At 39.1% G+C, this 12,305-nt stretch overlaps 1 protein-coding gene across 1 annotated transcript; it reads right to left on the bottom strand.

Moving 5' to 3' along the window:
* Positions 1–7,288: 7,288 nt before the first annotated feature.
* On the bottom strand, positions 7,289–10,603 carry LOC105222044 (testis-specific serine/threonine-protein kinase 3). The gene is made up of 5 exons (XM_049452047.1): positions 10,384–10,603; positions 9,744–10,317; positions 7,991–8,140; positions 7,768–7,928; positions 7,289–7,691 (listed from the first exon to the last, which is right to left on the bottom strand). Exons 2-5 carry the CDS (start codon positions 10,238–10,240, stop codon positions 7,435–7,437), a joined length of 1,065 nt encoding a protein of 354 aa, XP_049308004.1. The 5' UTR covers positions 10,241–10,317; positions 10,384–10,603; the 3' UTR covers positions 7,289–7,434.
* Between the last annotated feature and the right edge of the window lie 1,702 nt (positions 10,604–12,305).

Below are 12,305 nucleotides of genomic sequence, written 5' to 3'. Positions count from 1 at the left end.
TAAACCGATTCTCACTAGCATTCCTGCCTTTCTATTTATAGGGAGTCAAGAAAACAACGGAGAAATCGTATATCGATCATTCTGAACAACTTTGCCAGACAGACTATGAGTCTAAAACTGGTTTTAGGACAACCAAGATGGATCCATGTATAGAAGTTCACACAAGTGAGGAAAATTTTCTGAGCGTCATTCACTTGGGAGCGGCCTGAAACGATTCGTTTACATATGGCTCAAGCAGCTCACGACTTCCGGTCATAGACCAAGTATCCTCTGGGTGCATAAAAAACATCCGTTTGAAGCCGAGATAAAGTGAGAAGGCGAAGAAGTTCTTCAACATAAAGCTGACACACACGTCAACAAACACAAGGTAGATTCAAGGTAGAGAAGCTACAATCACAACAGATATCCGAACGATTTTTTACTCGACTTGCACTCCTGCTCTCTGAGAGCGCTAATCAGCAACTAGGTATAAGAGAACTGCGAACTGTGGGACGGCATGTCAAGTTCCTTAGGTACTGTTGGAAACCAAACGATGAGGAGTATCGTGTCGCAGCGGAGAGAACATATACAGAATAGAGTAGATACCGAGAGTTGAAGAGGGAAACGAGACGCATTTGGTAATGCTTAAAAATTCTGCGAAAAGATGTAGCAACTATCAGAAGGCTTCGAGACAGGAGCATACTCTTGTAAAACTCCCAGAGGTGATCGAGTGACTGATGTTCAGTACATACTGAAATTATTGGAAGCACACTTCTTCCTGCTGAATGGTGAAAACTTAGCAACTGGAAACGGTGAACCCGATAACATAATCGATGACGATGGAGTAGACGCTCTATTGCCCGACCATGAAGAAGTTCGAATAGCAACTACCCGTCTGAAGAGCAACAAAGCGGGGTGGCAGATGGATTCAAATATGGCGGTGAAAAACTGATAAGGAGCATACATCAGCTTCTTTGTATAATGTAGTCGGACGAAAGCATTCAAAGCTACTTTTGACAGCCGCTACGTCTGAATTTGGTATCCCCACAAAACTATTAAGGCTGTGTAAACTGAGTTGTAACATAAGAATATCAGAAGAATAAATTTGGTTGAAGCCGGTAGAGCAGGTCCTGAGATATACAATTTTACCTAAAAGTGAGCGGTGTCACGCCCATCGTCCGTTTTTGACACCGACTCGTATAAAGCCTCTCATCACATCTCGAAGAAAAAATTTTATCTCTCTGGCGTATTATTGATTCATCACGCTTTTAGCAGTTTTGAACAGTACCGTTATATAGGGAGTGAACGGGGTTATCATGCGATTTTATCCATTTTACATTGTCGGCAAGTGTTCCTGTAAGAACAGACAGACAGTCACTCGGATTTCAACTCGCCGCGTCAACCTGATCATTTATATATATATTCGAGCCGAGCAATATAATCAATTATATTGAGCTTTAAGGAAATTATGTACTATACAGAAATTAATTTCACACACACATGTAAATATATATGTATGTCTTTCTACACAAATACATATATACATGGTGTACATGATGTGCCTACTAAATGTAAATACAATAATTTCAGATTAGACCAAAGTGCATCTTCATTCTCAGCGCAAACACTAGAGTCAACGCCTTCAACAGAGCAATCAAGCAGTCGACATTGCCAAGTGGACAAATGTCATTGCCTGCACAGCTGCACACATACTACATATGCATATGTACATGCCTACGCCCGTTTAAGCATATTTACTGCGAATGTATGTACAAGCATATATATTGTGCAATATCAAGGTGTTTGCATTAAAATTTGCATACGGCATTATGGGAGTTGAACATGTTGTAGATGTCAATTGTCGCTAATTTGGTGTTGGTGTTTATATTTAGGCACTACTGTTTGTCTACCGTTTGCTGGCTAAATACTAGTAATATCACTTTTGAGGAGAATATGTGTATATATATATATATGTAGTGATGCTCTTATGTATCTACTCAGCGTTGACTACACACTGGTCAATAAGCACTCGTTTATTAAGGTACTCATAAATATTAGTTACTTAAAAATTATGAACATTAAAGCGTAAGAACGATTATCATATTTAAGTTTGCTACATTGACATATCAAATTATCTTGTTAGTGTGTGTAAATATGTGTGTGGTGTAAGGCAATTGTCTGTGATTTGTTTATGTGTTTGTTATTGTTGTTGCAAATTATATATTCCAAATTAATCATTTGGAAAATTATTAAATAAATACTCGCATGCGAACACACACTCGGTTGAACAGCAATTTATGCACCGATTTTAGATACACACATACATACATACAATATGGAAATCGGTGACGTCTTAGCCTTAACAGTAAAACTAAGTGACAGGGCGGTTTTTGCAGGCCCAATAAAGGGCGCTGAAGTGAATCAAAATTTTACTATTTTCTACAAGTAAAGTGATTCAAAGGATGATGGAGCTATATGTAGAGGTTCACGAAAGTGAGAAAAGTTCTCTGGGCTTAGACCAAGTATCCTCTGGGTAGCCAAAACACATCCTTTTGAATGCGAGCTGAAGTGGGAAGGCGAAACCTCCCTCCCCAGAGTTATAAGCTGGGTTTGGGATCCACCACGTAAAAACGTAAAAACACCTCCGATAAAAAGAAACAGTCTTGAATGAGAGACGGCTTGTGTAAACTGACATTTAGCAATACCAAAAGCTCCGTCAGGTTCGTGAAGAACTTCTACGAGCCGTTTGATACCAAACGAGTTTTCAAACAAGGTAACTCTCTATCTCGTGATAAAAAATAATTCGAGCTGCAGAATTGATTAGTGAAGGTACCATCTTCCACAAGAGTATACATCTGTTGACGTACGCCGATGATATTGATATCATTGGCCTCAACAACCTCGCCACTAGTTCAGCTTTCTCCATAATGGATAAGATAGCGAAGCAAATGGGTCTGGTAGTGATCCCACTCGTGACTTCCACGTCGCTGTTGACAGTCATAACTTCGAAGCCGTAGATAATTTCGTCTATCTTGGAACAAGTATTAACACCGACAACAACGTAAGTCTCGAAATTCGACGCAGAATAACCCTTGTCAACAGTCATCCCCATCCTGTTATATGGTACAAAGATGTGCATACATGATGACAACATCTGATGAGTCGGCGTTACGAGTTTTCGAAAGAAAGGTTCTGCGGAAGATTTATGGTTGCGCATTGGCAATTCCGCAGTCGACGAAACGATGAGCTGTACAATACATTGGCATAGTTCAGTGAAGAGAGAAAAAGAAAGGCTTCTACTGCGTTGGAAAGACCAGGTGAAGAAGGACTTGACTACACTTGGAATCCAATTTCCAAGAACTACTGACGCGCTCTTGAATACTCGACTATAACCGCATAAGCGGTATATACACCAGTACAGAAGAAACAGAAATTGTTTCAAATATCGTATAAGTTAGAAGAAACAACCCTTTATATTGTAATATAGAACTACTCTAACTTCAACTAGTAATCACAATACTACGCTTTAACTGCAATTGTAGATCTAGATGTTAACTAAACCAAAAACTTCGAATTTTAACCTGTTACTCATCTAAACTTGAACTACTGATAAAAATACTGGTCTACAACTAGAATTTTGGAGCTAAATATGAACTAGACCGAAAAGCATCCAATTTGAAATTGTAGGTAGGTAGAGTGGCTATCTTTCGACGCAGTTAGACCTTTAGGAGGTGGGTCTAATATTCCCTCATACTATTGTCTCCTCTCTGAACAACCCCGTGTTTCTGATGAAGTTCATCAGTACGATAAGATTTATTTGTAGAATCTCTGAAACGTCGTCATTAGACCTTGACCGATAGTCACGATACTTTTCTTGAAAAAAGGAAGATGATCTCCGCTTGTAGTCCGCTGAGATGTCTGTCAATTAAACAATGACCTGTTAGCATTGCTATTCGAGTTTTTATGTCATTACTTTTGAATTTTTTTAGTCGACATGTGCGCCTCTGTTCCTTTCATGCCGCGTTTGCCTGTCTGTGATTATCTCCACCGGGTCTCAGCTAAATATCTACAAGTGGCCAAAGTCAAATATAATAGGTTTTCAAAAAAGTCTTGCAGTATTTTCGCTAGTTGGCGCGAAGTTCTAGTTTTATTCGTCGCATCGTCATGCTATACCTTTTTGGAAAGCTCATTTCACGCGCTAACACGTGTTTGATTGATTGTCGTTTCCTTTAAGTCGTTCGTGGGTTATAGCGTCGCAAACATGGAGCAAACTAAAAAGAAAATACGGCATATTTTACAGTACTACTACGATAAAGGCAAAGTTTCCAATTGCACCGCACAACGACGGTTTCAACGTTTTCGTTCTGGTGTAGAGGAGGTCGAAGATGCGCCACGCTCCGGAAGGTCTGTCGTCGAAAATAGTGATAAAATCGCTGAATTGGTCGAAAGAGACCGGCATGAGTCATCAAACCGTTATAAACCATTTGAAGAAGATTTGAGTCACTAAGAAGCTCGATGTATGGGTGCCACACGAATTGACGCAAAAATACATCTTTGACCGTATCGACGCATGCGAATCGCTTCTGAATCGCAACAAAATCGACCCGTTTTTGAAGCATATGGTGACTGGCGATGAAAAGTGGGTCACTTACGATAACGTAAGGCGCAAACGGTCATGGCCGAAAAGCGGTGAAGCGGCCCAGACGGTAGCCAAGCCTGGATTGACGGCCAGGAAGGTTCTTCTGTGTGTTTGGTGGGATTGGCAGGGAATAATCCACTATGAGCTGCTCCCCTATGGCCAAACGCTCAATTCGGACCTGTACTGCCAACAACTGGACCGTTTGAAGGCAGCACTCATGCAGAAGAGGCCATCTTTGATCAACAGAGGCCCAATTGTCTTCCATCAGCACAACGCCAGGCCACACACATCTTTAGTGACGCGCCAGAAGCTCCGGGAGCTCGGCTGGGAGGCTCTTTTGCATCCACCGTATAGTCCGGATCTCGCACCAAGTGATTACCACCTGTTTCTGTCCATGGCGAACGCGCTTGGTAGTCTGAAGTTGGCCACAATAGAGTCTTGTGAAAATTGGCTCTCCGAGTTTTTTGCCAATAGGGAAGCGAGCTTCTATGAGAGAGGCATTATGAAGCATTATGAGGGGCACGTAAAACATCGTAAAATCGTAAAATTATAAAAAACAAGTGTAAACATTTATAATTTTACGATTTTACGATGCTTTACGACAGGTTGTGAATTGAACAAATATAACTTCTTATTATAAATACAAGGCTTCAAATGGTCGATCCACTTATGCCAGGTCTTTCCCAATAAACTATCTTTTAACAAATGTGTTCTATGGGTTCATACGATATATGTCAATGGAGTAGTTAATGTACTAATGAAGGATATATGTTCTTGATGCATTTCTTAAAATAGCGCGCCCCACTTTTTAGTTATTTTTGGGCCCTTAAGCGCTTCAGGACGGCGCTGAAATTGTAAAGGTGAGAAATGTTTGTAATGTAAACTAGTGCATAAATGTTTGGAATATTTGTATTTGTAGCGAGTGGCGGAAGTTTACTTTCTTGCAAATGCTAATTACTCAATTTGGAACCTAAATATTGAATTTTAATTAGCAAAGACGTGTCTCTTTATATGAATATTAATTTTGTCAAAGGTCAATGGTCACAGATGTAAGAAAACTTTTGAACACTATTTTAAAGCGTGAAAGGGACGATATTCCATTGAATTTATAAGTCATAAAAGTACCGAGCTTAAAATCGGATACAAATTATTTTAAATTTTTTTTGAGGTCTCTATGAGTAGAATTAAATACCTAACCGTTGCGTGTGAGAGTTACTCGTACATCATATGAAGTAACTATTGTTATTGGGAAAAAAGGGATAAAAAAAAATTTCTTTTTTAATAAAATATTTTTTAAGGGAGAAAAAACAGTTGAAACAAAAACTTGGTGATGACGAGTTTGCGGACATTGTCCAGGAAAATAAAAGATTGGCATCCTAAGTTTAGACGAGGTGAAATGAGCCCCAAAGACGGTGAACCGAGTAGACATCGGTTGTAACCGACGAAAGCATCAAAAAATCCACAAAATAGTTTTGGATGACCGTAAATAGAAGTTGCTCGCAATAGCAAATACTCAAATGATTTGAACTGAATGCTTACATTGTATCATTCACTAATATTTGGGTATGAGAAAGCTCTATACAAAGTGGGTGCCGCGCGAGCTCACTTTTGACCAAAAACAACGACGAGTTGTTGATTCGGAGCAGTGTTTGGAAATGTTCAAGCGTAGTAAAGCAGAGTTTCTATGTTGATATGTGACAATGGATGAAGCATGACTCCCTTATTTCTCTCTGAAATCCGGTCGATAGTCATCCGAGTAGACTGTACACAATGAGTCCGCTCCAAAGCGTAGAAAAACAAAACAATCGGCTACTAAAGTTATATCGTCTGCACTTTGAGATACGTACGGAATAATTTTTATTGACTATCTTGAAAAAGAAAGAGTGATCAACAGCGACTATTACATAGAATTGGATCTTTGGACCGATAGAACGACAAAATCGCCGAAAACCGATCACATTTGAAAAAAATGGTAGTGGTTCCACCAAGACAATGTATAGTGTCACCAGTCAGTGAAAAGGATGGAAGAAATCCATGAATTCGGCTTAAAATTGCTTCCACATCCAGCGTATTCTCCAGATCTGGTCATCAACGACTGTTTCCCGTTCTCAGATTTCAAAGTAATGCTCGGTGGGAAAAAAATTTCGGTGAATGAAGAGGTCATCACCGAAACTGATACCTATTCTGAAGCAAAGGACAAATCGTGCTAAAAAATTATGTCAAAAAGTTATAGGGTCGCTTTAATCAGTGTATCACCCTTGAAGGGAACAATTTGGATAAAAGAACGGATATTGCCAAAAAAAGCGTTTTCCTAGTATAGTAAAACCGGGGACTTCTCAATTGACTTGTTAGCAAAAGCATTGGTGTCGATTTTCACCAAATGACATCGGATCAAATTTGACCCGGACGGGTCCAACGGAGATACATCCAACAAACGCATCATTCCTGATGACAAGACGTTGCATTATGAATATAACATCGAAACTCTCCGACGAACCAGCGAATACCGCTACCAAAAAGTACAGAAACCAAAAAAAAAAAGCAAAATTTGATGTTGATGCTTATAATAAGTGTATTGAAAATTGGACTCGGCATCAGCATGGTTTTATTGGCTCAGGAGCCTATTTTGAAGGCGATAATAAATATTTCTTAATAATTAAAATTCTTCTGTAGTATTTTCCATCTTTTTTTTGACGTTTATATTGTTTTATAATTAATACTTTCTTTACAAAATCACCAATTAATAAACTATAATTTTTTATTTCATTTTCGAATAGTCTTTGGAAAATCTTATCACTTGTAAGTATACTCCCACTTTAATTTTTATTGAACCAAGGATCTTCTTTAATCTGTGGTATTGCATAACGTACTTTCAACGGCGCCAATATATGACCAATTAACTGTTTACAATCAGCAGAGACGGTCGGATTCTTAGGAAAAGCGAGTGCTGCATTAATACGTTTAAGCAGTATATGCACATTGGAACCATCGTATGGCAGTCGGCCGAAAACCATTGCATAACAGACAACACCGCATGCCCAGACATCGGACATGAAAGGATCGTAGGCAATACCTGTCGGAGTTAAGAAGTCTTCATTTGAATTCAATTACGAACAAAAACTGTATACGAAAATCGTCTCCGCGTTTACCTTTAAGGATTTCTGGACTTGCATAGGCGTAACTGCCACAAAAAGTTTTCGAGAGTATCACCTGCTGATCTGAGGTACGCGTATCTTTACGTGCGAAACCGAAGTCGATTAGCTTCAACGTATAGGTTTCATCTAGAAGAAGGTTTTCGCATTTTATGTCACTAAAAAGAACAAGAAAGGGAAACAGTGTTTGAAGTGTGTTATAAACCCTTTAGCCGCTTACCGATGCACCACGTTTTTTGAATGTATGTATTCGACGGCGCTGATTAATTGTTGGAACAGATTGCGGCTATGTGGCTCTTCTAGAAATTTCTTTTCGCGTACATAATCGAGGAGTGTGCCATTCTCTGCCAGTTGCATGATTAAATAGACTCTGTAAAGAAATAGTATCATATAGTGATCATTGCAGTATTAGAGATGTGTGAACGATTGGCGGAGATGACTCGCTTAGGAAAAGCAAATCTACCTACTGAAGATTTAGGGGAAGATTTAATGTCATTCCCGAGACAACTGATACTACGAAACCGAAAAAATTTCATATTATATTTGTATTCCCCGTCAATGTAGCAGCGCTCTCCAAACCTATTTGGTACTAAGGAAGATTTTATACTGCAACAATCCAGGTTAAGGATAAGAAAATTTTATTGAACCTTATCTACTACAGACTCTCTAACAACTAGACTGGTCTATATGATAATAATCTCTCACCAAAAATAGTGTTTTAGCTCTAGGAAGCCGTAGTCAGTTCAAAAATGTCTTGTGTTCGAAAGAGTTATGATCGCTAGTAAGCTTGAACGTGTCGAAAAACGGCTCTCATCAGAATCTAAGGAGGACGTCAACAGTGGCTCTCAAAGCCACATGGTCCCCTTGGGTATAGCCGGTAGTTGCATGCAGGAGCTGCGAAGGTAGCTTTAAGGAGGATGATATTTGAAGATGTCCAAACATAGGCGTTCTGAAATTCTATTCTTTTTATTACATCCTTGAAAACTTGGAACACTCCGTCACAGAATGTTTTTCTCAGCTGACAAAGGATACTCGCATGTGGACTGGGCGAAGTTGCTGGAGAAGAAGCGCAGTGAGCTTTGCCACGGACATGTCGAAGCTTAGAGTGAAGGTAGGTGGGAAAATTTTCTGTAAAGAGCTTTCTGCCAATCTTAGCTTTAGACTACCGAATCACAGGTACAGACGTATTGCTCCGATAACCTCTTTCAGGAAGGTAAGCATTCCGTCCAACAGCGGATTGGTAATACTGGCCTTGAACTCGCTTATTATGAGCTAATAGTTAGTCAAGCAGTAGATCTCCTCACTATCAATAGCATCAAGCTACTTTATTATCAGACTCGCTAGCGGAATTGCTGGATACAGCAATACTGATTAGCTCGCAAGAGGCGGCACTCTTGTCCTAATCACATCGAAGTGAGAATGAGCTGAATCCCTTTTATCCTCCTGCGTATGCTTAGCTGGTGTTGACCTGCTTCTGAGCGAAGGGGAAACTCTGCTGGCACCTTGCCGCAGACGCAGCTTCTTACTAGACGTTGTCCGATAAGCAGCATCTATGCGGTATGACTAAAAATTTTATCGAACAATAATTGTCAAAGTTGTATGAAAGAAGGTGAATCCAGGCACATTCTCCTCCATTATTCAGTTTTTGCCAGACTGGGGTTGAAAAATTACTCATACTTTCGGCGAACTAAGAGAGCAAGCCATAACTGATACCTGCTGCCTCAAGAAATTTGGAGTGGGCTCTAAACGCTACTTTAAGAACAGAGAAAAATATTTTAAGAGCTAGTAAAGGAGTTTTAAAAACATTTCTTAATAAAAACTGTCGCCAAGCTCTGGACGATTTCTCAAGTTTAATTGCTTAGTATGAAAAATAAGTAAATTTTTAGTCCAAACTTTTCTCATTCCAGGGTCTCAATAAACTGTAGCATAAGAACCATCAAGTTTCTGCGCTTTGTAGAAATCAACTAACTCACCTATGACTAGTCTCGATACTTTGATAGAACGTTATCAAGTTCTCGTGATGCAATCCTTTCACGGCTTCAATTTCACGTGGTAAAAATTTCGTCGTATACTCCGCTGGCGCTTTTACTTTCGATATAATTTTAACGGCTACACGTTTGCCGTACTCCTCCGAGAACCCGATTTTTACTTTTGCATAATTACCCGTACCTATCACTTTACCAAGTACTATGCCATGATCTTCTAGTATAGTTTTCGGGCGTCCGTTTATATAGGACTTTGTGTCAGTTGCCAAAGTTGCCGTTGAACCAGCACGATGCACGGAAATGTCGGCTTGTGATCGTTCATCGTCTTTAGTAGCACCACCATGCTGTCGTAACGCATCGTTAACATTTATTTTTTGATCGGTCTTGATATTTTGCGTATTCTTGCTGATGTCGTCAATGGTTTGGTTTTCTACGATTTTACTCGTCGAACATTTCGTAAACGTTTTTTGCGGTGGTGTTGGCATAACCGATGGGGATCGCCGCTACTACCTCTTACTTCTTTAACTTGTCCAACAGCAATTGTTTTGGTGTTCTTTGGAAGCTTTCGCATGGACAAAACATGCATTAACTGGAATGTGTACCTTAATTTGAGATTGGTTGTTCTTACGATAGATTTTGATTTGTCAAATCCGTGGGATTTCGCTGTTATAGCGTTATTCTTAACGTCGTTTAAGAATGGTTGGATAGATGTTATATATTGTATATTTTAGTATAACAATAAATTTTGAATTTTTAACGTTAGATTTTGAAATTTATTAGAATTATTTTTTTCTGACTTTCTTTAGGTTTTTGAAAATCTTTTGAGGAAAAGTAAATAAAGTTTTTGAAGTATTTATGACATAAAAAAATCTATTTCCTGTGATTTAGTGCAAGGTGTCGAAAAAAATATAATTTTGAAAATTAAATCTTTTAAGGAATGAGAAATAATATGACCGAAAGATAACGAACAAATCTTGACATAATATCTCCTATATCAAACATCTGGGAAATAAATTATCTAATAATTTTCTATAGGTAGGATTTAAGTAAATAACAGAAGAAACGGAGTGATGACACAGGAATAAAAAAAAATAAGATTAAAACACAAAACAAACAGAGAAGAAAAAGGGAGCGAGACAACAGGAAAAACAAACCGAGAAAAGTATATCCAAGGAAGAAAAAAATATAAAGAAGATAAAATAAAATAAAAATTAAGTAAAATAAAAGAAATAAACTTCAGTGAGTAGGTCACTTAACTTCGTACTTAGCTTAAGTTAGATTAATCTGGTGGCCTAATTAACCACGCATAAACCACTTTTGGTGGTTAGGGATTCCAAAAAGGGTAGTCAACCTTTAGAGTGCCAGCGCTAAAAACGAATTTCAGTACATTCTGTGGCCCCAAAAAGTGCTGATCCAGGGTTTCGCTGGCACCTCTCTGCCTATTTCCTGCCGGCTTTTCGATCTATCAGCCCGATTATGCTGACGTGCGCCGCCACCAGACCAATGAGCTTAGCAACCATTTGCCTACAGCACGTTCTATCGAATGCCGTATGAACTTAAAGGGTGATCTATTTCGAGGTTCCCTAATTTTTTTAAGAAAAAACACAGAAACTCCAAATTTACTGTAAATTGTTTATTGTCATTCGAAAGAACATTCTTTGATACTTATTTTTTTAAAGATTATCTCTTTCAAATATTTGCTGCGGCTACATCTCCGAATGTCCATCTTTTGAGTCCAATTTTCAATGACTCGTTTGAGCATTTCGACTGGTAACTGGCGAATGACATGCGCTATGTTTTGCTCCAAGGCCTGAATCAAAGCGGGATTGACCGCATAGACAGTCTAACAGAGTGATATCAACCGATCTTGGTGGGCAATCGACCCGACCAAAACGTGAAGTTATCTGCTCTCCGAAGTGTTCTCTCAATAAATTAACAAATTGATGTAATCTATGGAAAGTTACACCGCCTTGTTGCCCAGCACGAGCTTCAATTTCAAGCATTAAATAGTCGGTTGCCAAGGCGTGATAACGGCCGCCATTGACGGTTACGTTCACACCGGCATCATTTTTGAAGAAAAACCGACCAAACTGTTTTTTTTCTGGATGAAATGGCATTTCTTGAATCTCTTCAGGTTGCTTTTCGTACCAATTGCAGCAACTTTTCTTGTTTACTTACCGATTGAGACGGAAATGGGCCTCATCGCTAAACAAAAATTGACTCGAGAACTTCGGATTTTCTTAGAATTTTTCAAGAGCCCAACCGATAGGAAGGGCAAGCAGCTTGAGATCTTGCACGAGCTGTATTTTTTAAGCTTTCAATTTAAGATCCGACATAAAATGCGCTAAGTCGTTCCATACATTAATCCGAATTACTACGACCGCACCGACTGGACTCTCAACTACGTGTGCTATATTTTCTTCATTTCGTGATAGAAGCGGTCTATTCGGTGAAAATGGGCCCATTATGTCGACTATAAGTTGCCGAACAGTTTTCAGCGACAAATGGCGACATGCCTCGTTCTGGACGACTTTGAAAATATTAAAAAAG

Source organism: Bactrocera dorsalis, chromosome 1 (assembly GCF_023373825.1).
Source record: "Bactrocera dorsalis isolate Fly_Bdor chromosome 1, ASM2337382v1, whole genome shotgun sequence".
NCBI classification, from domain to species: Eukaryota; Metazoa; Arthropoda; class Insecta; order Diptera; family Tephritidae; genus Bactrocera; species Bactrocera dorsalis.
This window is presented reverse-complemented; position numbering and strand designations above follow the sequence as displayed.

Bases quoted from the DNA above. Each gene is read 5' to 3' on its own strand.
- LOC105222044 (XM_049452047.1), bottom strand. From the start codon at position 10,240: ATGCCAACACCACCGCAAAAAACGTTTACGAAATGTTCGACGAGTAAA. The intron at 7,929-7,990 runs GTAAGCGGCTAA...TGTTCTTTTTAG, and splicing joins TCAAAAAACGTGGTGCATCG to TGACATAAAATGCGAAAACC. The intron at 7,692-7,767 runs GTAAACGCGGAG...TAACTCCGACAG, and splicing joins AAGTCCAGAAATCCTTAAAG to GTATTGCCTACGATCCTTTC.